Source organism: Piliocolobus tephrosceles, chromosome 12 (genome assembly GCF_002776525.5).
Source record: "Piliocolobus tephrosceles isolate RC106 chromosome 12, ASM277652v3, whole genome shotgun sequence".
NCBI classification, from domain to species: Eukaryota; Metazoa; Chordata; class Mammalia; order Primates; family Cercopithecidae; genus Piliocolobus; species Piliocolobus tephrosceles.
In genome coordinates, this window is record NC_045445.1 from 29,814,447 (window position 1) to 29,840,910 (window position 26,464).

At 35.0% G+C, this 26,464-nt stretch overlaps 1 protein-coding gene across 2 annotated transcripts in view; it reads left to right on the plus strand.

Annotated features, from left to right (window-relative positions):
- TENM1 (teneurin transmembrane protein 1) overlaps positions 1-26,464 on the plus strand; it is a 604,771-nt gene that overhangs the window by 247,964 nt on the left and 330,343 nt on the right. For both annotated transcript variants that reach the window (XM_023198891.1, XM_023198892.1), the window contains exon 5: positions 11,821-12,059. In XM_023198891.1, the coding sequence (XP_023054659.1) occupies positions 11,821-12,059 (239 nt within the window). The remainder of the gene's footprint in view (positions 1-11,820; positions 12,060-26,464) is intronic.

Below are 26,464 nucleotides of genomic sequence, written 5' to 3' on the forward strand. Positions count from 1 at the left end.
AATAATAATAATAATAATAATAATAATAATAATAATAATAATAATAAAGGTGCCTTTAACTTTGATTCTAGGGCTTTATAGGCTCGTCTGTTTCCCATGATTCTACCCTTATGGTGGGCTTCCCGCATACTTAGTGTGTTCCTTACCATTTGGAATTGAGCACACACACTGTGTTTAGGGAGTTATACACATGCCCATCTGAGACTTTCTTCCCTTTTCCAGTGGCATGTACCCAGATCATACTTCGCTATTTTTGTCTCTTAATGTGCATGTCCAGGAAGTTGCTTCTCCTTGGGGCCTACATTCAATTAACATTTTGATGTTAACAGGTGTGGACTATCAGGATGTGACCTCTCCCTGGCACCGGCTGCCAATTTGTCACTTTTTGAAAGGCAATGCAATAATTGCTGAACTATCAACCGACATTTCTAGTGGGTAATAGGGAGAGCCCTCTCCTGCCCCACTCATGCCTATCTACCTGTAACAATTGTACTAGGCTCCTTCCATATTTGGGTCTGCTTTTTTCTAGCCAGTGGATGAGGAAGGAGATTGGGGATCATGGGTGGCTAGTTTTAGGGGTCAAGACTTGAAGTGTCAAACATCACTTTTGCTCACACTTTATATTTCATTAGCCAGAACTCAGTCGCATGACCACACCTAACAGAAATGGTGGTTGGGAAATGTAATCAATTTGTGTGCCCAGGAAGAGAGGAGAACATGGATGTTGGTGAGAAGCAGTCTGTACCTCTGGCTATCTGTTTTATTTTGAGGCTATTTCAAAGGACAGTCATGTGTTTTGCCAGCTTGTTCTTTAGAAAAGAAAAATGTTATGCTGGATAGGTTAAGGGACTGATTTCAGTGGCATTTCTTATGTTATTTTATGACATTATAAAATATTCTTACCTTTAACGTACATGTATGAATGAGTCTTTCAAAGAAATAAAAGTGGATAAAAGCCAAATGTTGATCAAGATCCTTCAAAAGTTGCATTAGCATGATGATCTAGATTTTCAACCCGAAGTGTTTAGTGAGAAACTCTTAGGCTCTGTCCTTCTTGTACTCCTTTGTAACTAATTTGAAACTTTTTTTATATAAGATGTCCTTATTGATGTCCATTATAACTCAGTAAAAATAAATGATACAGAAAAGTATACCATGTCAACTGGCTCCTAAAATAAACCAGAAAAATACATGTCTGTAGAAAATGAAGATGAATGGGAGTCTGAGGCAGGAGAATCGCTTGAACCTGGGAGGTGGAGGTTGCGGTGAGCCGAGATCACGCCATTGCCCTCCAGCCTGGGCAACAAGAGCGAAACTCCATCAAAGAAAGAAAGAAAAAAATGGAAGGAAGGAAGGGAGGGAGGGAGGGAGGGAGGGGGGAGGGAGGGAGGGGAGAAGATGAAAAAAAGAGATAATGAAAGTGTATAATACTCTACCCACTACCCCCTCCTGTATAAAGAAAAAATAACAATAATAATCCAAGTAACCAGTGAAGATCAATTTTATAAAATCATCAGTTTGTCTGTTGAGTAAAATTGGGAACTGACTTTCAGCAAAGGTAAATGTAATTGAGTTTCTTTACAAAATGAAGGTTTTTTTTTTTTTTTTAAGTCCTGGGAAATTTAGAGTCTGATTTACTTTTAAATGTATAGTCACAAATATTTCCTAGGTCACCTGTTTGTTCCCATTTTGATTAGTCTCTGTTAGGGAATGAAATACTGAAAACTATAGGGTGGCATTCCATTATCCCTCCATAGGAAAAATGTATAAAATTATAGGAGGATTGATAACCTCACCTACCAATAGCTTTCCACATTATTTTGTAGTTTGAAAGGATTATAGCTTCCACACCATTATCTCAAACCTAAATTCGTATTAAATATAGAATGAAAATATGATAAGCTTACTTATCTTAGTAAATAATTTTTATACATTGACCTGAGCCTTTTAATACAGGAACATTTGCATTAATAGAAAATATTAATTTGATATCTACCCTTCAACTGATATAGAATTTTTTAATATCAAATTTTAAATTACAGTTGGGTTAACAGAACATGGATCTAACTTGGAGAAGGAGAATGAAAGGATGACTTGGAAGGGCATTATTATGAAGAGAAACATTAATTATTTGTTTTCATTAGTTTTGAGGTCAACTAAAGCAACTTGGTCAAACATTGTAAAATACATAGTATATTCTTTCTATACCATTTATGTATCTATGTCCTTACTCCTAGTTTCAATTTATCTCTAAACATCCTGTTATAGAATGTTGAATTTATATTTAATTATATTTAATTTGTATTTATGTTTATATTAATTGACATGGGAAAGTCAAGTACAGTACTTCATGAAACTTTTCTGATGTCCCCCACATTCGAAACAGGGAGCCATGACAATTACCTCACTTTCACAACGATGATAAATATGTATCCTCCTGATATCATTTGATCATTGCTGTAATTTTAAGAGTTGAAAACAAATTCCATAAGAACATATTCAGTGAAATATCAAGTTTATATGTGTTCATCTTTGAGAAGAGAAATATCAGATGATCATGTGAATTAAGAAGATCATATTACCTTAATGATTAATATTATGAGTGATATCGTAGGCTAAAGTATGCAGTTGTTAAGTAAATGGGTTTTATTATTCAGGCATGGATTTTAAAATATTATTGAGTACCTGCTGTTTATTATGCACCATTTTAAGTGCTGAAGATACAGTAATAAATAAGATAGGCATTTCTACTTTCATGTAGCTTGCATTCTAGCAATCAACAAAACTGAAGTTGATTCCCAACTCTCTTTTACCAATTGTGTAACCTGATGAAATTTATCTAATCTTGTTATCTGATGCTCGGTCTCCTCACCTATGAAATGCAGATAATATCATCTACCTTATAGGATTATGGTGAGGATTCAGTGAGAGAGAAAAAGGACATAAAGTACTTTAGCAGAGTATCTGGCACATAATAGATGTTCAGTAAATGGGCAATGACATTGCCATTATCATTAACAGCAATTATCTTTAAATTATTGGTGTATTTTTTAATAGTAATTCTTTCATTACCAAAACATCTCACAAGAAGACATGAAATGTGAATCAACTATTTCTTTGATTTATTTATTTTAGATTATGTGAAAATGAAATGAGCACATATAGTTGTTTTTACATTCAACAAACCAAGAAATATTTGCCCACAAATAGAACACTTACCTTAGACTACCCAACCTTTGTTCCTTCTGCATAGTGATTCAAGACCCTTTTAGAAGAAGCAAAGGCATCATACAAATCAATGTGTATTCATTGAGTACCTCCGAAGTAAGAGAAAATGTACCTAGAAATTAAGACTGTTGCCTGTCCTCAAGGAATATGCAATCCAGAGACAGTTGACCAGATAGGGCAGATACTGCTTCTGAATAAAAGAGGAGAAGGGATGATACCCACCAAAAGGTTTATAAAGGATCTCCCGGCCAGGCATGGTGACTCACACCTGTAATCCCAGCACTTTGGGAGGCCGAGGCAGGCAGATCACCTGAGGTTGGGAGTTCGAGAACAGCCTGACCAACATGGAGAAACCCCATCTCCACCACAAATACAAAATTAGCCGGGCATGGTGCCACATGCCTGTAATCCCAGCTATTCGGGAGGCTGAGGTAAGAGAATTGCTTGAACCTGGGAGGCGGAGGTTGCAGTGAGCTGAGATCATGCCATTACACTCCAGCCTGGGCAACAAGAGCGAAACTCCATCTCAAAAAAAAAAAAAAAAAAAAAAAACAAAGAAAGAAATCTCACCCATTACCTATTCACTACCCAATTTGCAAAATCATGAGAGTAACAATCTAGACTAGAGAGTATTTCTATTTGAGAATATATTATAGAACGAAGACTTAAGCCTAGGAAAATTAAAGCTTAGATAGTATCCAGAAATTCATTTAAAAAATCTTAAAATTATGAATGATGTGGAAGGAGCATAGACTTTTTATCAACACTTGGCATCCGAGGTTTAGAGGCAATATATGGACTGAGGTGGCTTAGTATTTGGAAGAAAGAATTACAGGGCAAATAAAATGAAATTCTCCTTTATATAGTTGTTAGTGGAGATGTTGAGGTTGATATCTTTGCCAGTAATGACTCTTTTCCACAAAACAGCACTAAGTATTCTTGTTAGAGAAGAAAATGCAGCTGACCCAGCATGGCATTTTCTTGTGTCTTTTGGAGGCATGAGAATAAATACGTGTGAATAGCCATTTATACAAAGGTGATATACAAATGCCAAAAAGCATATGAAAAGATGTTCAAGGGTGGGTGCGGTGTCTCATGCCTGTAATCCCAACACTTTGGGAGGCCGAGGTGGGCAGATCACTTGAGGTCAGGAGTTCAAGACCACCCTGGCCAACATGGTGAAACCCCATCTCTACTAAAAATACAAAAATTAGCTGGGCATGGTGGCAGATGCCTGTAGTCCCAGGTACTCGGGAGTCTGAAGCAGAAGAATCACTTGAACCTGGGAGGCGGATGTTGCAGTGAGCCGAGATTGTACCACTGCACTCCAGTCTGGGTGACAGAACAAAACTCCGTCTCCAGAAAAAAAAAAAAAAAAAAAAAGATGTTCAAAATCCCTATTCATCAGAGACATGCAAATCAAAACCACAATGAGCTATCACCTCACACCCATTAGAATCATTACTATTAGAAGAAAATTACAAGTTTTGGTGAAGACATGGAGAAATTGGAACCCTTGTACATGGTTGGTGGCATTGTAAAGTAGAAACCACTATGGAAAACAGTATGGAAGTTCCTCTGAAAAGTAAAAATAGAACTACTGTATGATCCAGCAGTCCTACTTCTAGGTATTTATCCAAAAGAAATGAAAGCAGATCTCAAAGAGATATTTGTACACCTTCTATGTTTACAGAAGCACTATTCACAATAGCCAACAGGTGGAAGCAACCTAAGTGTCCATCAGTGGATGAATAGATAAACAAAATATGGTACATACATATAAAAGAGTATTATTTGGCCTTAAAAATGAGGGAAATGCTGTCAAATGCTACAATATGGATGAACTTAGAGAACATTATGTTAAGTGAAGTAAATCACAAAAACACAAATACCGCATGATTCCCCTTATATGAAGTATGTAAAGTAGTCAAAATCATAGAAACAAATAGCAGAACGGTGGTTGCTTGGAAGAGAATGGAAAGAATAATTGTTTAATGGGGATATAGTGTTTCAGATTTGCAAGGTGTAAAAGTTCCAGAGATCTGTTGTATAACCATGTCAGTAATACTTAACATTACTGAACTATACACTAAAAAAAATTAACATGCTAAATTTTATGCCATATGCTTTTTATCACAATAAAAATTCATTTTATAATTGTTTCTTTTAAAAAAATAATAAATACCTAAATTCTACTATGCTATCCAAATATGGTTTGGTCCTATTAACTTGTAGTCTTCTTTTTAAAAACCCAATCTCAGCTTTTACTGGAATCAAGTTGAATTCCTTCTTCTGGGTACAAAAGTGAGTCAAATGCTTATAGCCAAGGGAATATAGGTTTAGATATGCGCCTCATAAGAATGTTTACAAGATGTAAAAGAAAAAAATCATTGGTTATTTATACATCTGTTATTAGAAAGTCATAGATTTCTGTCTATTTCCTATAGAATTTTAAGTGCCACATTAAATCACATTATTTAGTGCTAGCAGATACCCTCAGAATTATGTAGTATGAGGGGTTTAAATATAGAGAGCACATTTTCCCATTTTTTATAGATGATTTTAAAATCTGTACGGGGGCATTTATTATATTCCCATTTACCACCACTGGGTCTCATCATTCTCGAAGATTTTTTTTTTCAATTTCTTTATATGCCCATTTCCTTTTGGTAATATCTTGCCTTTCCTTTTTAAATTTGAACTTGAATATTAAAACAGATGTAAAGAAGAGTACTACTTACACATAAACTCTTGAACTGCATTTTTATCATTTGCTCTGTGGAAAAAAATCCAATTGTATGAAAATGATAGCAACATTTTAGTATATCCCCAGGTCCCCAGGGAAAAGCAATGTGCTTAGACAGATGATCTGATTTTATGAGCACATAGCTAACATCTAGCACTGAGCATTTGTCTTTATGCTCCTGCTTCTTTCAGGGACTATGAAAACACATTTAGGCACTAGTTTGACTTTCCAACAATGGACTGCAAACCCTATGACAAAACATATCATTTGCATTGCTCTTTTTCATGGTGCACAACAAAGTATAGATCACTTTCAGCATAGAATCTTAATCTGAGATTGTTAATAAGAAAACAAGAACCTTAGTACATGAACTCATTTTATTATCTACCCTCACTGAGAACCGTGATTTGGATTCCACTCAAATAAAAATTAGTTTAAATGTTTTTCTGCTGCAACTGTTAAATTTATTCATTATGCTGTAATATTTTACTTATGAAACTGCATTTGGAAATCCTTTGGTGTACATCAGTATGAAATTACAGGGCTTAGGGATATTGATTATTGCTTGTAATTGCCGTCATAATAGCCAACAATTCTCTGTCTTTTTTTTTTTTCTTCCTTCTACCTCTTAATATTATACCAAACCAAATCAATATCCAACATATTGGAACACTTACATTGTCTCAAAAATCCAATTATTCTCCTTCATAAATATGCAAAAGATTGAAGATTTTATCTCCAAACACTAAAGAGCCTCATCCTGCTGGGTTTCTCCTTTATCCCATAGGACCACATCAGAGTGTTGCTATATCGAATCCGTAATATGACGTTTTGTCACCTCCAAAGTAACCACAGGGCAGGAGTGGGGAGGTAGGGAGGTTATATCACTACGCTGCCTATATAGTGCTACACTTCTTGCTTACTAGTAAATGTGATGGTCAAAGGGGATAAAACAGTCTGGGAGAGTTAAGCAGACATTAAAAAAGAAATTCATCTTTTTATGGTGTGGAGGAGGTTATTTATTTAAAAGCCTTAAAGTAACAGTACAATCAAATGAAAAGAGTACAACTAAGAGTCACTTATTCATTAAAATATACTTAATCTTACTATTATTTTTGTATTGTTTCTTCATTCTGGGAATAAATTAGGTGCCTTTAGAAGCAGTAGTAACTCTTTTAGGTTCTCATCAACTAAAGGGTAGTTTCTTTGTAATGCTTACCCATTCATCCAAAAGAGTTAAGACAGTCTTTAAAATTTACTAGAAGAACATTTGACCTACAGAAGAATAGATGTGTATTATGTAGTTTGAACAGATAGTATTTGTTGGGCCCAGGTCAGTTAACCCAGATGATTAAAACCTGATGCTAATCTGGTGAAGACTGTGGTTGTCAGGTAGCATGGGGCAATGTAAACACACTATTTTGGAAGCCCCTGATTCCAGTTTCATTCATGCCATTAGCTAGCTATGTTATTTTTAAGTAAGAAAGTTTCATTCTCTTGGCCTCAGTTTCCCTAACGTCAAAATGAGAGGGATGGGCTACTAGATGATTTCTGAGGGTCCTTTCCAACTCTGTGATTCTGTAGCCATCATTCTCACATTCTTGTTATTAGTCAAAAAAAGGAACGTAATAGTGTGGCTCAATTAAACATCAACCTCATGCCAAATTCAGCACAAAGCATACATATTCTAGGCCTCAACAGGCCTGTATTCCCATCACAAACAATACACTATGCCATAGTGTATTGTTTAAGAGCGGTGGCTCTGCAGCCAAACTGCCTGGGTTTGAAACTCAGTTTAATCAATTAGTAGCTGTGGCGCCATGGAAAAGTGACTTAACCTCTCTGTGCTTTGATCATCTCTTCTGTAAAATAGAGCTATTAACTGTAATAAAGTTGTTGTGAAGATTAAATAATATAATACTTTGTGAAGTATTTAGAGCAATGCCTGTCAAAAATAATCACTCAAATGTTATCTCTTACTAACATTATTATAATAATTACTATTATCACCACTCTACTCCTACTAAAGCTCTTTGGGTCTCAGTTCAGTCATCTAGAAGATTAGGATAATAGTATCAACTTCACAAACATATAAGGATCAAAATAATGGAGATAAAGTGCCTAACTTGGAGCCCAGCCCTTTTAGGCACTCAATAAATCATGTTAACTTAAATGGAACCAACTATTCCTGTGGTTGGTGTTATCCTGTAAATGTTTTCGACTCCCTAATACTCATGAATCCTTTTTTTATCTTAGTTACAAAATCAATACAAGCTCAAGGCAGAAAAGTTCAGAAAATACCCCTACCATACAAAAGTAACACAAATTATTATTTTCCTGTGAACATATGTACTTTTTTCCTTTAAAAATTGAATAATGTTGCCCATATTCTTTTGAAGCCTTCCTTTTTTTGCTTGGTAATATCTGTAAACACTTTTCCCAGTGAATAGACAATCATTTGCCACACAATTTGTAATGATTGTATAGTATTATATTATGTGTTTATAAAATAATTTACTTAATGAAATAGCAATTACTGGGCATTTAAATGTTTATTTTTTGCTATTATAAATAACACTGCAATGAATGGCTTCTTATATGCATTGTCATACACATCATTTCCTAAGGAAAAATTTCTATAGCCATAATTATTGCATCAAAGAATAGGCATTTTTAAAGTCATTTGATATATAATGCCAAATTGCCCTCCAGAAAGACCTGTGAATCTGTACTCCCCTCAGCAACCCAGTCCTTTCAAAAATATTTAACCTCATGATACTGAAGCAAAATTCTCTCTTGTGGGTATTTTCCATTAACATTCATGTAGGGTTTTTTTTATACCTTTAAATACATATGCTTTTGTTCTTTAAATATGGAAGCTAGAAGTCAGTCTTAAAATGATGTTAGTAATTTATGCATTTCTGCATACGTTACATGTACAAGGTGATGTTGGCTTTATGCTTAGTGAAATTTTTTGTTGTACATTAAAATGTAGCACTCGAATGTGTTTTATTTAGCAGTGTATTTTACTGCCCCAGGTAGTACGGTGGACTGCTTAAGATTAAAGACTTTGGTCAAGATGATGAATATGTTAATTATCCTGATCTGCTCCCTCTACATGTATATGTATTGAAACAACACTATGTGATGCTGGTAGGCTGGGGGAAGTCCCCAAATGCTGGTGGGATCTTGACCACAGCTGGTGTCCGGGCTCTTGACACTGTTGCAAGAAAGAACTCAAGCACAAGTTGGAAAATAGTGAAAGTATGGACATTTATTGCAAAGGGAGAAGTACACACTCAAGAAAAGGGAGTATAAGTGTACTCAAGAGAGAATCACCCACAAAGGGGTTGGGGGCTGCTACCTTTTTGGGTTTGTTTATTCAAGGGGTAGAATATTCATGAAAATTCCTGTAAAAAGGTGAAGATTTATCGGAACTGTGGTGCCACCCATTTTTACACCAAACATGGATATTTCTGGAACTGTCATGGTGCTGGTGGGTTGCGTGATTTAGTATGTTAATGAGGATATAATGAAGTCCGAGGTGAAACCTAGGTCAAATCCCACACCATGTTGGGTCCAGTCAGTCTTAGCCAGCTTGGTCCAAATCCTGTTTTTCAGGATCTTAATAGCCCATAGCCTCTAATCATGTGAAACTGCTGCCTGGAATTTTTTTATTCTCCTGCAACCACCCTATACTATTCCTGTCTCATATATACCCCCTTAAATATGTACAATTGTTATATATGTCAATTAAAGATAAAAAAAGAAAAGAAAAAAGTTTATGAAAAATGATTGGCTGGGCACAGTGGCTCATGCCTATAACCCTAGCACTTTAAGAGGCTGAGGCAGGCAGATTGCCTGAGCTCAGGAGTTCAAGACCAGCCTGGGCAACATGGTGAAACCCTGTCTCTACTAAAATACAAAAAATTAGCCAGGCAGGGCGGCAGGTGCCTGTGGTCTCAGCTACTTGGAAGGCTGATACAGGAGAATCACTTCAACCTGGGAGGTGGAAATTACAGTGAGCTGGAGTTACAGGCTGGAGTGCAGTGAGATCTGGAAGTTACAGGCTGGAGTGCAGTGAGATTGCGCCACTGCACTACAGCCTGGGTGACAGAGCAAGGCTTCGTCTCAAAAAAAAAAAAAAAAAAAAAAAAAAAAAAGATTAAGGACATTGGAACCCCAGTGACGTAGATTCTGATTCTGGCTCTGTCCTTCACTTGCTAGGTGAATATGGGCAAGTTGTTTAACCTCTTTTGGTCTCCATTTCCATAAAGGCACAATGAGGATAATATTATACACTATATCATATGAGTAAAGAGCAAATGAGATACTAATGAGTGTTCAGCACAACACTTGGCACTCAGCAAGTATAAAAGTACTTTTATTTATTTGTTGTACAAGTATAAAAGAAGTATATGCAATTTTATTTATTTATTTATTTGTTTGTTTTTGGCAACTCCTTCCATGTGAATACATTACTACTGTTTACAAAATGCCCATATTACAATAGTCATGAACACTCAACGATCTTTCTTTAGTAATTCAAATATGACAGTAGCATGACGCTGTTTGCATGAAGTTCTACAAGAGGCAAAACAAATGTCTGGTGGGAAAAAATGCAGAATAGTGGTTTTCTCTGGGGATAGAAATAGGGATTTACCTAGAAAGGACAGAAGAGAACTTCTTGGCTTGATGGGAATGTTATACATCTTGATAGGGGTTTGGGTTGCATAGGTGACAGCATTTGTCAAATCTCAGCAAATGTGCACATAAAACTGCACATTTTATTGTGCATAAATTTTACATTAAAATTTGTAAAAATATCAAACTAGCTAATGTGAGTTAAAATATATGAAGGGAAGTATACTGATGTATGCAACATATTTCAAAATGCTTAAAAACTAAAAACTGGCCGGGTGCAGTGGCTCACGCCTGTAATCCCGGCACTTTGGGAGGCTAAGCGGGCAGATCACTAGGTCAAGAGATCGAGACCATCCTGGCCAACATGGTGAAACCCCATCTCTACTAAAAATACAAAAAGTAGCTGGGCGTGGTGGCATGCACTGTAGTCCCAGCTACTCGGGAGGCTGAGGCAGGAGAATAGATTGAACCCGGGAGGCAGAGGTTGCAGTGAGCTGAGATCACGCCACTGCACTCCATCCTGGTGACAGAGCGAGATTCCATCTCAAAACAAAACCAACCAAACAAACAAAAACAAAAACAAAACTAAAAACTGACAGATGGAGAGAAGAATGGAGAAATGAATAAGTATGTGACAAAGTGAGTTCAGTCAAATGCTATCTGTGGAATCTAGTTAGTGAGTATATGGTTGTTTATTATAAAATTCTTTCAACTTGACTGTATACTTGATAATTTTTATAAGATGTTGAATGAAAATATGGCTGTGAAGCTAATCTCTAAAGTTTAGTACTGAGGATAATCTCAAACACTGGTGTCTAGGCCATACTAATGATCAAAATGCCTAATGATACATCTCTGGTTTTGAATCAACTCTTGATGATCATATTTAATGAAAGGGAAGGGTGTAGTGTGTAACACCAAATGTGGAATGTTAGCACTCACTAGCCAGCAAATTGGGGAACACAAAGCCTGTTTCTTAAAGGTCTAGATTTCAAAAGAAAAGAAAAAGACAAAGAAAAGAGAGAGAACCACAAGGGCAATTTAGAATTACCTCTTAGGTATATGAAAATGTTGCTGAGCCCTATCCAGTTCCCTTGAGCTCAGCTATAGCATGATTGTTTGAAATTAATGGAGTTTGTTTTTGTAACTTGTAGCAACTGGCTTTGGTTTTTATAGTTCAAACTTGTGTTTCCCTTTCACAGGCATTTCCTGTTCAAACATGGATCTGGTTCCTCTGCGATCTTCAGTGCAGCCAGTCAGAACTACCCTCTGACATCCAATACCGTGTACTCGCCCCCTCCCAGGCCTCTTCCTCGAAGCACCTTTTCCCGACCTGCCTTTACCTTTAACAAACCTTACAGGTGCTGCAACTGGAAGTGCACAGCATTGAGCGCCACTGCAATCACAGTGACTTTGGCCTTGTTACTAGCCTATGTGATTGGTAAGTCCTTTTTGTCATGCCTCAGTTTTCTTCTTAATAAAAGTCTTGTTTTGCTTGTGGTGGGAATGGGGGGTTTTTCTCTCTATTCTGGAATGTACAGATTTGGACCTAGGCTTAGTATTATAACAAATTGATTTTCTTCTTCTTTTTTTTTCTTCCTAACCTTAAATACTGCTGAGGAGAGTAAAGAATGCTCTTTGAGAAGAAATATTTATACTACTAATATAGTCTTATTGATTGCAATTACTGTAGTTAACCATTTCCCCTTCAATTAAAAGGTTGTTACGGTTTTCCCATTAGAAGTCATAAGTACCAATCTACAATAGCTTCTTAAATTATAGTTAAACATTAATACTGCTACGGAATTTTCAGGTAGCAATTTCATTAAAGCCCCAGTTATTTGGAAGCTATCAGAAAATTCAGTACATAATTTCTTCCCAAGATTCAGATTTTTACATTGTGACCAAAAAATATATTCTTATTTCACTAGGTAAATGACTGCAAAATTGTGTGATTACTATGTTTTGAAAAGTAAAGCAGAGAGCAGTTATAAGGTGCTCTTTCCACTTTTAGGAAAAATGTTGTTGTTCTTGAGACACCCTGATTAAAGTCACCCTCATTTGGTAGCAAATTGTATTGATTTTTCTGGATGGTATTTTATTGTGACTGAATATTAATTTACTTTCTTCAGTGGTTCTGCAGTCTAAAATGTAAGGTGACTTAAGAAATGTGTATATTTTGTGGCAGCACTATTCCTAGAATTAATAGAATATCATTGTAGAAAACAAATTCTATCCAGGTATATCCCTAGTAAATTATTTTCAGGTTTACCCGTTACCTAATTGAAGCATATCTACTCACTAAGACACAATGAATATGATTTTGAGTGGAAGATAAAAAGAGACTTAGACCTTCTTATAAGTAATAAAGTACATTTTGTTGATTCCCATTTATCTAAAATGAGAATAATCTAAAAGTTCACATAATGAGATTGTGTAGACATCATAGACCAGTGGATGGTAAGCAAATAAATGGCTGTATTTTGTAGGGAGGTCACTGATGTTGTAAAAAGTATAGGATCATAGCCTGTGCTGATGTTCATGATTCTCTCTTTTATATTTTCATCACATAAGCTGAATGTATTTGAACAATGCTTCTATTTAACATGGACGATATTATCCTATAATATCAAAACTGTGCCTTTTATCTCAGACATTTCAGGATAACCCAACATGTGTGTTTATTTGGTTTGTAGTGACCTGTAATGAGAAATACTGCTGAAGGGATGGAGGCAAAGGATGAGAAAGTTCTACAACTCAAACATGACTTTAATATATTATTCAAAATAAGGAATAATATAAAAAGTTTAAATACATTAGAGTCCCTTTAAAATGGTCTTGCTCAATTATGCGACAAACATTTTTTATGGGTTATTTTCTATTAACTTTTACTATATAGAGAGATAATGTTTTAGATACAAGCCCTAACCCTTGGTATAAAAAAGTTCAAGTAATAGCAATCTCTTTATTTAGGTTTCTACCATGTTTAATCCTAATTTTCTATTTAAATTTATTATTATGGCCACTCCCATATCAAAATTGTATTATATATTCTGAAACTTGTTTAACATAGTTATATATTTATTCATTTCATCAGTGAAAGTGGAACATTTCAGTTATTTCAAGGACTGTCTTTTTTAATAGAATAAACAATGGCATATCAACTTGGCATGAAAATAAGATAGTATAGTTCAATAGTTATTAACATGGATTTTACAGACCTCTGCCACTTATTAGGCATGTTTCCTTGGGCAACCTTTTCAGGTCTCCATTTCCTCATCTGTAAAATAGGCTTAAAATCGTACCTATAGCATAGGATTGTTATAAGAATTAAATGAGTTAATATAAGTAAAGCACCTGGAGTAGTGCCTGAAATATAGTAAGTAGCCTATAAATGTTAAATATTATCATTACTATTACCATTGTTACCATAATAATTATTATTCACGATTAAAATTCACTAGTTTCCAGAATTAACAATTTTGTTCATGGCTGTATCTCAGCACCAAGAACAGTGCCTGGTACATATAAGCCCTTTCAGTAAAAGTTTGTTGAAAAAAATGAATTATGCTAAGCTCTTTACTTGTATTAGCTCATTTAATTCTCACAACAATCTTTAAGGATAACTATCAATACATATGTATTTTATAACTGGGGAAACTGAGGCACAACAAAGTTAAGAGGCCACATAGAGTGTTAAGAGGCCACTTTTGAGATTAAAGGGTACCTTGCTAAGAAATAAGGATGCTGAGCTTCAAGCCAGAGCAGACTGACTCTTGAGTGCTAGACCTTGCTGCTCTTCTAGCACTGAAGTAAACTTTATAACTTGTTTACTTCTCAGTCTACTGAATAAATCCACCAGATATTTTTTCTTATTAAATTACAAATTCAATTACATATACCAAGTCATCCATTCCCATGGTGAGTGCCACTAAGATTCGTTGATTGGTAAGGAATATTTGTTGAAATCATTTACTGGGAGATTTTTTAGATGCAGAAATGTCAGGCTAAATGCTGGCACAGTAACTTGAATGGGTACAATATGAGATGTTTATGGCAAACACTGGAACTTTGTTCCTGGTTCTGTCATGAACTAGACATTATGTGACTGGATAAGTCAGTAAAAATCTCTCTTGATTTATCCCATCTGTGCCATATTGGTGACCACCTCAGAAGGATAGAGTAAAAATTCATAAATAGGCATTCAGGTGAAAGATGGCACATAAGAGCTATAATATACAAGATGATTTTTAAATGGCTTTCTGTGGTTGAAATAAAAAAGTATTATATTTCAAAATATGAAACCATTTCATTCTTGACTATTGCTGAGTCTGTAAGTCTTCATTTTTTTTCAATCCCTATTTGCAGTTGCTGTATAACCCAAGTAAAATCTTTCACTGAAACTACTTGCTGCTTCTGTTTCCCGTGCAAATTCCTTTCTGCTATTTCATTTTCCTCTATTATCCATTATACATAACCTTTAGATACTAATGGCTGTATGCTGTGCTGCCCTCAATCCACTAGGGGAAATCGCATCGATATCAATGGGACATCAATAGTCATTCTGTGCATTATAGCTCTGTAAGTGGTCATTGGAAAGCAGTGGAAATCCAGCACGTGAAAAGCCAGAGCTGGGTTGTTCAGCCAACCAGTCTTATCCCCACACCTACCCAGTATACCTTTTGGATCAGGGAAAAAAATCATTTCTTTGAATAAGGTTTGAGTTCAAAAAAGTTGGTGAAGAGAGGCATGGAAACATACTGACTATATACAGATACCATGGAATAGCTATTGTCATCACTTCCTCATAAATCTGTAATATTTTCCATCTGAATAAAAAAAATGTCCTTATGCTTCATCCTCTCTGATATTTTGGCATCAGTGATCTATCAGTGCCAGTCAGAAGCACATTTGCTTGAATTTACAAATAAGCCATATGAAGTAGTAGTCAGGAAGACAGATGACCATATGCAAGGTGTCAAGAGAAGGTGAGGTTAAGATACTTCATCAATGGTTGTGAAGGGCACAAACACAGCTTCTCTGGCAAACTTTGATGTTTTGATCAAGTTTCTTCACAGTCAGCAGATTGTATAAGAGGCTACAGAATCTCACATGCATAGAAACTCACATGAATACAGTATGCCTGGGGTCAAGTGCGCTGTTGCATTGAATGAGCTGAAGAGTAGGGGTTTCTGGCTCTCATACCCATTATCATTAGTTAATGACATGGATGATCCTTTTCCTTTGCCATGAGATTAGTAGCAATCCATACCACCTTCAGGGGATTCAGGTAGTATTCCAACTGTGCAGATGAAATAATTTCAGTCCATAAATTTTGTCATGACATACTATATAGCCTACATGTAGAAAGCTGACCACAATGGATATTAACAATATAGAACTAGAAGAGATAGAGTTTTGTACCCAGTTCTCTGATCCAAAGGTTAGAGATGAAACTATTCAAGAGGGCAAAGGGCCTACTTCACATTGCTCTCTGCAGCAAAATTCAATAGCACAGATTCAAGTGCTTTTTTTGCTTCTTTGCAATGGCTCAAATTGCCCTATTTTGGGGGTTTACTACAGTGGAGTAAAAGAGTGCTGAAAATGATAGAATGAAAGGAGTGGTTTGTGTTCATTTTGTACGTCTCAAAAAGAAAGTGCAAATACCTCACTATACAGGGAAGAAATAAAGTGGAATGTGGCATGTTCTGACTTTGGAAAATTCAAGAACTTAGATTTTTTTAACAGAGAGGATAGAAATGGAGTTTCCCCCCATTAAATCTAAATATAAAATGTCCCCTCACACAGTATTTGCTAAATGTAGATAAATATGCTTACCAAAGCCCAACTCTTTCACTTACAGTACTAGCAACTTCATTAATGTTTCTGTGCCTACGTTTCCTCATCTATAAAATGGGAATGTTGATAATACTTTCTTCAAGGATTGTCTTTATAATTAAATGAGTTGAAGCTTGTAAAACACTCAGGACATTGCTTAGCATAGCTGAATAAAGATTAATGATAATTATTAGTGAAATAGAATTATTATGAAGATTATTTAGCTTGAGCTGAGGTAAGCATAATGAGGATGTAATTCATCCTAACATGAACTGCTTTTGTTTCCCTTCTTTCCAAAGTCGTCTAAAACAATTTTTCAGAGTGTGAATGTCTGTCTCACAACAATCCTCTAATGAGTTTGTTGTTTCATTCTGCCTGGTCTGAAATAGCTGTCATTTTGCCTTTATTTTACTAATATCCCTCTTCTATGATGTTTTGACCCTTCAGATGGTTTTGTATTTTTATCTGAAGGCCATATCTAGGTTGAAACACATTTTCATTAAAATGCATTACAGCTTATAACATTCAAGAAATGACTCAGCATAAAATGCTAAAAAGCATTTCACAGTATCCTATAGACCATTATCAATCCTTTTGGTGTCATGCTTAATACTTATTACTTCTTCCAATTCACTCTTATAGACCCAATCATGAGAATACTGACAGTTTTTGTATTAGCATTGACTTTTCCTCCTATTCACGAATCTACCAACCTTCTAGCAATGTCTCTAAGCAGGGATCTGGAAAATGGTGGTATAACTTCAGTCTAATTATAAATCTGCTATCCATGCATTTATCAGAACCTTTCTTTAAAAAAGATTTGTAGACTCTTCTTACATCACCTTTCGGTATAATATATTCCATACGTTTTACCCCACCATGCTAAGTGGCACTCTTGTCTGCCATAAATAAAAGTATAAATCCAATCCAAATTAAACATACTAAAATGACATGATGAATCCATGTCAAATACAACTAATTTCTAGAATCAGAGTTAGGTTCTGCTGCTCAGACTAAGGGCATCTTTGTGAAAGGCAAATACCATACTTATTTTTTTTCTTAGAACTCCAGAATGTTGTGTATTTAAGACACAGAGTAAGAGAAATAATTTATTGGGTGAACGAGTAGTAGATACTAAATATATGTATTGCATCAAGAGATTATTGTCTCAAGGAGAGGCAGTCACTCTACTAAGTATTTCTCATACAGTACTTTCTTAACCCGGCTAGGAAAATTAAAATGAGACTCTGTGAAATACATAAAGATCTACTGGAAGGCATAATAAAGGGGAACTGGACAGGAGGTTAGTCATTTTGGAGTTTTGCATGCTTAAGACATTTTAGAACAGGAAGAATCAATCATGCAAACTCAGACAAAAAAAAAATTTCTCAAGAAATCTATGAGTTCACAGTAAATAATTTGAATTCTATTTCATAAAGAAGAAATTTAGCTACTGTTTAACTCAGTTTCTCTCCACCCAAATTGTATATATAGTACATACATAGATATGTGAATATTTTAGACCCACATTGCATAAGTCGTTAAGCTATACTTACTCTGAAGTGAATAAGAATACACTAAATTAGAGCAATGGCTTTTAAACAGATGGCAGGTTAACCCATTTTAAACTTCAGAAATATGACTAAATTTTTATATAGAACAGACAGAGTGGGGAGGGCCAGATCACCAACAAAATATCTGATTTATAATAGTCAACACTAACAAGTGGCATCTTACAGGGTGGGGGCTCATCCATTTAGGGTTCAGCAATATTTGCTTCACAGAGAGGTTAAAAAGCATAATATGTTTTAATAAATACAGATATATTGCAATACCTGGGGAAGCAAAAAAGGAAAGATACAGAAAGGTGGCAAAAAATGAAGATGGTAAGCAGGAGCTGATTTTGGAAGGCGTTTTAAGCCATGGTAAGGACCTTGAAATTTATTCCAAGAACAAATGGAGAGTTTTTGTGGTTTTTCATTAGGGCAAGACAATTATTTGCTCAGATTCACATTTAGAAAAATCACGCTAATGGCAGTATTGAAGTTGGGTTTGGCAGGCAAGATGATGGGTTTGTAAAATTGAAAACACGGAGATAAATTAGAAGACTATAATAGTAATACAGATGAGTGATAGTGAGAGCATAAACTTCTGGGAATGGAGAAGGAGGAGATGGAATAGAGAAATATTTAAATGATAAAACTCACTTGACTTAGTGACTAATAAGATGTATCAGGAGAGAGAATGTTGTTACCTGGCTTAGGAACTGGGTAGATGGTGATGCTATTAGTCAAGATAGATAGCAAATGGAAGGAAGAGGCTTAAGGGTGAAAATGGACATACACGTAGAGACACCTAGAACATTATCAAATATTTGGTGCTGAAACTTTGGAGGTAACTAACTTTGAGGACACCAAAATCATGGGAGTAGGAAGGAAATAGTAGCATGAAGACTGGAACTCTGGGAAATACTGGTATTCAAGAAGCCCAGGGAAAAGGAATCTGTTAAGAAGACTATGAAAAAACAACTAGAAAGATTGGAAGAAAACATTCAATGATGAAGATAAAATAGTGGCTCTCAATGTGTGGTCTAGCAACCACTAGGAATTTCAAGACCTGTCAAAACATCTATAAAGTAAAACTATTTTCATAATACCATAAAAGTGTTATTTATCTCTTTTACTGTAATTCTCTCAGGAGTGTACAGTGCAGTTTTTCAGAGACCACATGACATGTGAAATCACAAGAATTTGCATGCAAAAGTAGCTATGAGAGTCCACCTGTTTTTCATTAAGCCAAACATGAAAGAGATCTTCAAAAATGTAAAACAATGCCACTCTTCTCACTAATTTTTTGGGTTTTGCAAAATACTGTATAATTATTTATTACAAAATGTGTCATTTATGTTAAAATGAAATGGAATCTATATATTCAATAAATTAATAAATACTTAAAAATATATCCATTTTAATTTCTAATATAGATATAACTCATGTCACCAAAAGCTCTTTGGCATCTTCAGTGATTTTTAAGGGCAATAAAGAAGTACTAAGACTAAAACATTTGTAAAGGGCTGAGGTAGAGAAGCTGAGTACATAGTGTTTCAAGAAGAGTAATTAAGGACTATTTATTGTTTGAATCAAGGTGAAGGCTTCTAAGGCAAGTTCAGCAAGAAGACAAAAAGGATAAGGACATATAGTTGCTGATGATAAAGTTTTTGCAGTGATCAGCCAAAGAATAAAATTTAGAAAGGAAGAATAACAGAGCAAGGAAGCTGATAGCATGGGAAACAAGAGATGGGCCCAAGAGTCTAGAGATCTTCATGATATTATAGGAGAGTTATGCTGTGAGCGAGCTGAAAAGCCAAGAGAAGATGGACAGAGAGGAATTTTAGATTTCTATTTAGATCTATGGGAATTTTAGATTTCATACTCAGAGCAGAAAAATGTGATTATTCTATATATTTTAGACCTAGTTAAGAATAGGGATGAGGAGTTCCTTCCAGATGAATCATTTGTTCATGGAAGGCTAGATTCTTGTCTAGGTATGATCCCACAAGGTAGTCTTTCCTGGGTAGACTTATAAGCCCATTAACAAATTACACTAAAGTACAGGTAGCATTTAAATAATAGCACTACTTTATATCAGATCCTCCATACAGGCAAGACCCACGTGAAATTTCAGATTACAGTGTAACATCTCAGGAACACCTTCCTTGGGGCTACTACTCCTCTCTATGGGTCAGTAGTGAACAAATTAAGAGGATCTAAGATGGCCCACTGTAATTTTCTACTGGTCAAAGTCTCATCAAAGCATTGCCAGTCTAATTAACGTAGACCTTATGTACCGTGTTATAGTTAACTTCCAGAGTAATTGCTTATGTCAAGAGTTTCTAAGGAAGGGCCTCACAAATGTTTGATTATTGGGTTGGATGTGACAATGGGAAATTCTTAACAGGAAGAAAAGACATATGATCTGGCACTTTGAAAAGAACTCTTGCTTCTATTTCATTTGGTTCATATTAAAGGAGCTTTCCTGATCAAATGATCAGGAAACTGTAGGCTAGCATATATACATAGAATACCAGAGGAAGTGGTTGAGCTCTCAGATAAACTAGCTGTGGCTCTGGTCAAAAATGAATAGAAATGTGATTTTTGACTGCAACCATTCTGTGCTACACAGACAAAGCAGACTTCGCTCTTTGGTAGTCATAGGTTTCATTAAATCAAATAGCCCATTATTCAACATTCTTAATTCAGTTTTGCCCTTTGTTCACTTAAAAATATACATTTCCTTTGATTTTGAACTTTAATTTTAATTAAGCATAGATATTAAATATGGCAAATAATAATAATGCAATATTTTATATATATCATATCCACAAATACTTTGCAGAATTAACTAATAAAATTATGGAGTTAAATGAAAATAGCGTTAAATAAAGAGAGCAGATAAAAGAGTTTGGATTTTACTCATAACAAGCAGCTAAGTTAATACTAGTTGTACAATGCATAAGAGAGAGAGGAGAGAGAAAGAGAGAGAGAGATACTGGCTGTCAAGAAACTAAGGACAAGTATATTGTACTATGAAAGAAAGTAGAAATTTTTGAAGTGGAGTGGTTTTGTTAAAGATCATGTGCTACCTCCAGACATAGAAACCTATTGAACCCTAATTCTCTGAAGCTAACAAATAGTTCACTGGTTTTTGTACCACCTAGCAGAGAGTCAAGAAGCTTTTCTTTTTTAAATGTCTGATTGTGGTGGTATGACTTTTGAACCTAATTGAACTATTTGGCTTTTTGGAGGTGAAAGTTCTTATACCAGTGGGAAAATGTAAAGGACTGGAAATATTCAATGCTACTCCAGGCTATAATAGCACCTGCTTCAATATTATCTCATAGGATGTTGTAGAGATAGCAGTACTTAAGATTTACCAACATAGGAGACTGTGGGAGTGTTTGAAAGCCAGATGGTACAAATAGATCCTTTCTTTGTCAAGCCTAAAACACAGCCTGTTCTAAGACTGTACAAAACCCAAACAAACCATTAGTATCTTTGGTTTCTCTTCCTGCCTCTGTATGTTTTTAGTTTGGTTTCTCTGAACAAATTCTGCCATTATGTAACTTGGGTTAGCCATCATATAAATCTTTTTGCTGATAGGCAACAATCTAGTCATTTGAATGAATGAACTATTAAATGTAGAACCCACTAACTAGAAGGGGAAAAAAACACTAAATTTTAAAAACAAGAGGTTCAATGGGCAATCACAGTTAAATAAACTTGCAAAAAATGATAAAATGAAGACTATGGAGTCCAGGGGTAGGGACATATTTTGGCCTAAAAGAAGCATAATTCATTGTTAGCATGCATAGCAAATTAAAGAATATAGTTCTATTTTTATAGGCAATTACAGTGCATATGTCTTTTGTGATTTGAGTAGGTAGGAAAGAAATAAAAATATTTGGATTACTCACTGACTGTCTCAGTAGCATTCTCGCTAATGAGGCTGAGGTCATGGGCTCAGTTACTATTTCAATCTGTCAGTTCAGTTCTGTTCTGTTTCATTACCAAAGCCCATAGTCTCAATCTCCCTTTGTGTTTCCCTCCCCAAATCAGGAACTTAGTCCTGTCTTCTACTCCCTAACAAAACCTGAATTCAGAATTGAATCTTATGTCAAGAGGTTTTACATAAAATTTCTTGTTTCTCTTTAAAAATAGATCTGGCATCCCTGGCCCTGCATTCTCCCATTTCCCTATGCATTTATTGAGTACCTACTATATGTCAAGTATTATTTCAGTCTTTGGTTTGCAAAAATAGTATGAGAACCATTAACTGGGGCTAAATAGGACCATGAATGCTCCAGTCCATCGAATACCCATCCTACTCTCTTCACTCTTTTATATTATCTGCCTTCCTTCTATGTAGATATTTAAGCCTGAAGCCACGTAATAAGATAATTCACACTGAGGTGTAAATGGCTATAACAAAGATAAGTGTATTTCATCTCCATTAGGTAATTTGCGCTTTATCTGGAGACAAAGTCTTAATTCTAAAAAAGTCTAAGTTCTGCAATTAGAGTCAACTCAGAAGTTGAAATATATTTGCCATCACTACTTTAAGCCAAAGAAGTGAGATACTCACTATGAATTTCCAAGCCTTAAAAATCTAGGTGGAGAAATTATGTGAAGGGCAGGAAAACATGCCTAATAATACAACACAGTCACCCTGTTAGTACATCTGGATTTATCCACAGTTACAAATCATGGCCCTAACCATGGATGATTCTCTCATAGATGCATGGAAGTGAACATAAAGAACAGCACACAGTAAAATTATATTTCATACCCATTATTAGAGACTTGTTTCAAATGAATGTGTTATAGATACTGGGTACACAATGTTCAGGTATGTGTGCCTGCATATGTATTATATAAATGTAAAAATAAATATTAACAGTGAGTTCTGAGTTCCCATAGGGTAACATTGGCCTTTTAAATCCAAATCTCTGCATTCCCTTATTCAAAAAGAAATTCAAATGCACAAAAGAAGGAAGTAAAACCTCCTGTAACCCACTCAATAACATAAATAGGAGACAGATAATTCCACAAACTTCAAATTACACATAGGTAGAGAAATAAGCACCCAAATTACACAGAGTTATCTCTGCAGCCCACGCCAGGACTGAGAGTCAGATAGAGGCTGAATGGAAAAGAAGATATGAGAGCTAAGGCCCAGCTATGGCAGAATTGATCAAATTACTCCCATTAAAAAGAATTATTATTCCCGTTAAAAAATTGTCTGAACAATCTCAGACCTGGTATATGAGAGCAATGGCTACTGAAAATTAAAAGGAATGTGCTTTAAAGTTCACAGAAGTAAAGTTGGTAGCCTTGGGAAGGCACAACCTCGGAGGACATGGGGGCATTAACTTGGAAGAGATGTCCCTTGGAGGCTTGGTGGTGAAGAGAAAGAAGAAAGCAAGAGATATAATTTCAGGATACAGCAAAAATAAAAGTGAATCACAAAATTAAGCGATCTACCAAACCCCCTACCCAAAAGGCATTATTGATTTTTAAAAGCTACACTTTAATAAGAACTAATAATTATAGTAATCTAATAAGTCACCAAACTCCTGATTCCTATTTACATACAACTCTTATTACTGGTCCAGGAAACTAAAATATTTCAGAATGAACATAAAAGGGAGACAACACCTACACAAAGCTCTGTAAGAAGGAACTGGAAAATAAGAATTAATCATTTCACTTGATTAAAAAATAACTTCTAATAGCCAACCCCAAAGCAGAAAAAAATAGCAATAAAACATCTCAGTCCTAATAAATAAGCCTTAAACAAACATTTGAAGATATAAAAAAGGCTCAAATGGTAAAGTTTAAAACTCAGAACAGAAATGTACAAAATGAGAGTTGACTAAACTCAGGAAATAAATTGAAGAAAAAGATAAACCCATCATGAAAATGAATACTATACTGGCTGATGACAAAGGGAGAAAAGATATTAAAATGAAAAAGATGCAATGATGAAAGGCACTTTAATAGCAAAGGGAATGAATTTGAAATAAAGAAAGAAGTTTAAGAAAAAATCAGAGAAAATAATTATTATAGAAGATAGTCAAAGAAATACAAACTACATGTAATTATATTAATGATTCCCAAAGAAGAAAACAAAACAATGAAATAGAACTAATATTTAAAACTATAATCAAAGAAAATTTTCCGGAAATAATAGGCCTGACTGTAAGTATTGAAGGGCACAGCCTTTAATACCTTGGAATTACCTCCAAGTACCTTCAAAAACTGACTCAAAACCATCAACTCCAAGTCATGTGCTACTAAAAATATTAAACTTAAATTATTATTTATAATCATCCCTAGGCCTTGTAGTGGGAGGAATCATTTGTGAAAGAAAGAAAGAAAGATTGGCATTAGACATCTTGACAACAGACAAAGCAAGGTAAGAGTAGAGCAGCATTTTCTTTTCTTTTTTTTTTTTTTTTTTGAGATGGAGTTTCGCTCTTGTTGCTCAGGCTGGAGTGGAATGGCATGATCTTGGCTCACTGCAACCTCCACCTCCCGAGTTCAAGTGATTCTCCTGCCTCAGCCTCCTGAGTAACTGGCATTACAGGGATACATCACCACGCCCGGCTAATTTTTTGTATTTTTAGTAGAGACGGGGGCTTCTCCATGTTGGTAAGGCTGGTCTCGAACTCCCGACCTCAGGTGATCCACCTGCCTCGGACTTCCAAAGTCCTAGGATTAGAGGCGTGAGCCACCATGCCCGGCCAGAATTTTCAAGTAACTTGAGTATGAGCCAAGGATTTTATTCAAACCAGTTATTCTTTAATTATTAAGGATATAGAAAAATACTTTAAACATAAAAGAACTCAGAGAATACTATACTCATAAGCCCTACTAGATTAGGAAATTTTGACCCACCACTTTCAGTTCAAGACATGTTAGGTGGACAAAACATAGTAAATGTATAGAAGAAGACCTAAGAAAGCAAAATCAATAAGATAGATCCTTTTTTATATATTATAATAGTAATTCTTAATAATATTTTAACTTTTAGTTTCAGAGGTACATGTGCAGGTTTGTTCTATAAGTAAATTGTGTGTCAAGGGGGTTTGATATACAGATTATTTTATCACCCAGGTAATAAGCATAGAACCTGATAAGTAGTTTTTCAATCCTCATCTTCCTCCACTCTCCACCCTCAAGTGGGTCCCGGTGTCTCTTTCTCCCTTCTTTGTGAACATGTGTACTCAATGTTTAGCTCCCACTTATAAGGGAGAATATTTAGTCAAGATAGATCGTATGGCTATGTATTGAACTTAGCATCCTGATATTAGAGAATATGCCTTCTTATCAAGGTTTCATAAAACATTCACAAAATTTGAGCAAATATTAGGTAACAACCCAGTGAGTTTCATAAGTTAGAAACAATACAAATATCATTACCAGATCATGGTGAAATGAAAGTACAAATTAATAAGAATATTTAAATGCCAGAAAAGCCCTTCCATCTGTAATTTTTTAAAATTTTAAACAATTCTTGTGTGTAAGGGGAAATAAAACATAAAATTTTTAAATATCTAAGAAACAATTATAATGAACACACCCACATGTTATAATACTATTAAACCTTGTATAAGATGAAAATTCACATCAATAAAATGAAAGAAAACAAATCTGAAAAATCAATAAAATAAACTAGAAGAAAACACAAGAAAGGAAATAAGAAAAATATAGCAGAAACTAATGGAGTAAGAAACAAAAATAATAGAAAGATAAGTAAAATAGTGTTAAAAATTAACAAGTAGGCAGAACACAAATAATCTGAAATCAAGAGAAAAGGGGGAAATATATACAAAGTAAGAAATGAGGAGAAATAACTATTGAAGCAGAGACAAGTTTTAAAAAACTATAAGTGGCAACTTTTCATGAATTGTTTTGATAATGATTGAGCCATTTTGTATAGCCACCAGCAATGTATGAACGTGTTTATGTCTCCATGGACGTTGCCATCAAACTGTGCTGCAAGCTTTTGAATCATCAGTTTGACAGGTTAGAAATGATATCTTAGTGTAGTTTTCTTTTGTTTCTCTCTTAAGAAAAAGTAAGGTTGACTATCTTTTCATATTTTTAAGGATCTTTTTTGTTACCTGTGTGCTCATATCTTTTGCCTTTTTTTCCATTTTCTTTTTCTCTTCTTTGTCTCAAATTTTAAGAGTTTAAGAAGAGTCATTATTTTGAATACATAACTAACTGTATACCCTCAGGGAAATATATTCAAAGGACAAAAACACAAACTTTGAACTTTACTTCGTAGGCTCATTGCTAGTAATGGTTTTGCTATAATAATTCCAATACTGTTTTGTGTGTCTTATAGGATAAGCAAACAGATAAATATATTGATGTTACTGGGAACAAGATTCATTGTGTGGAAAAGGAAATAAAAATATGGAATGAGAAAGAAGAACTCTGA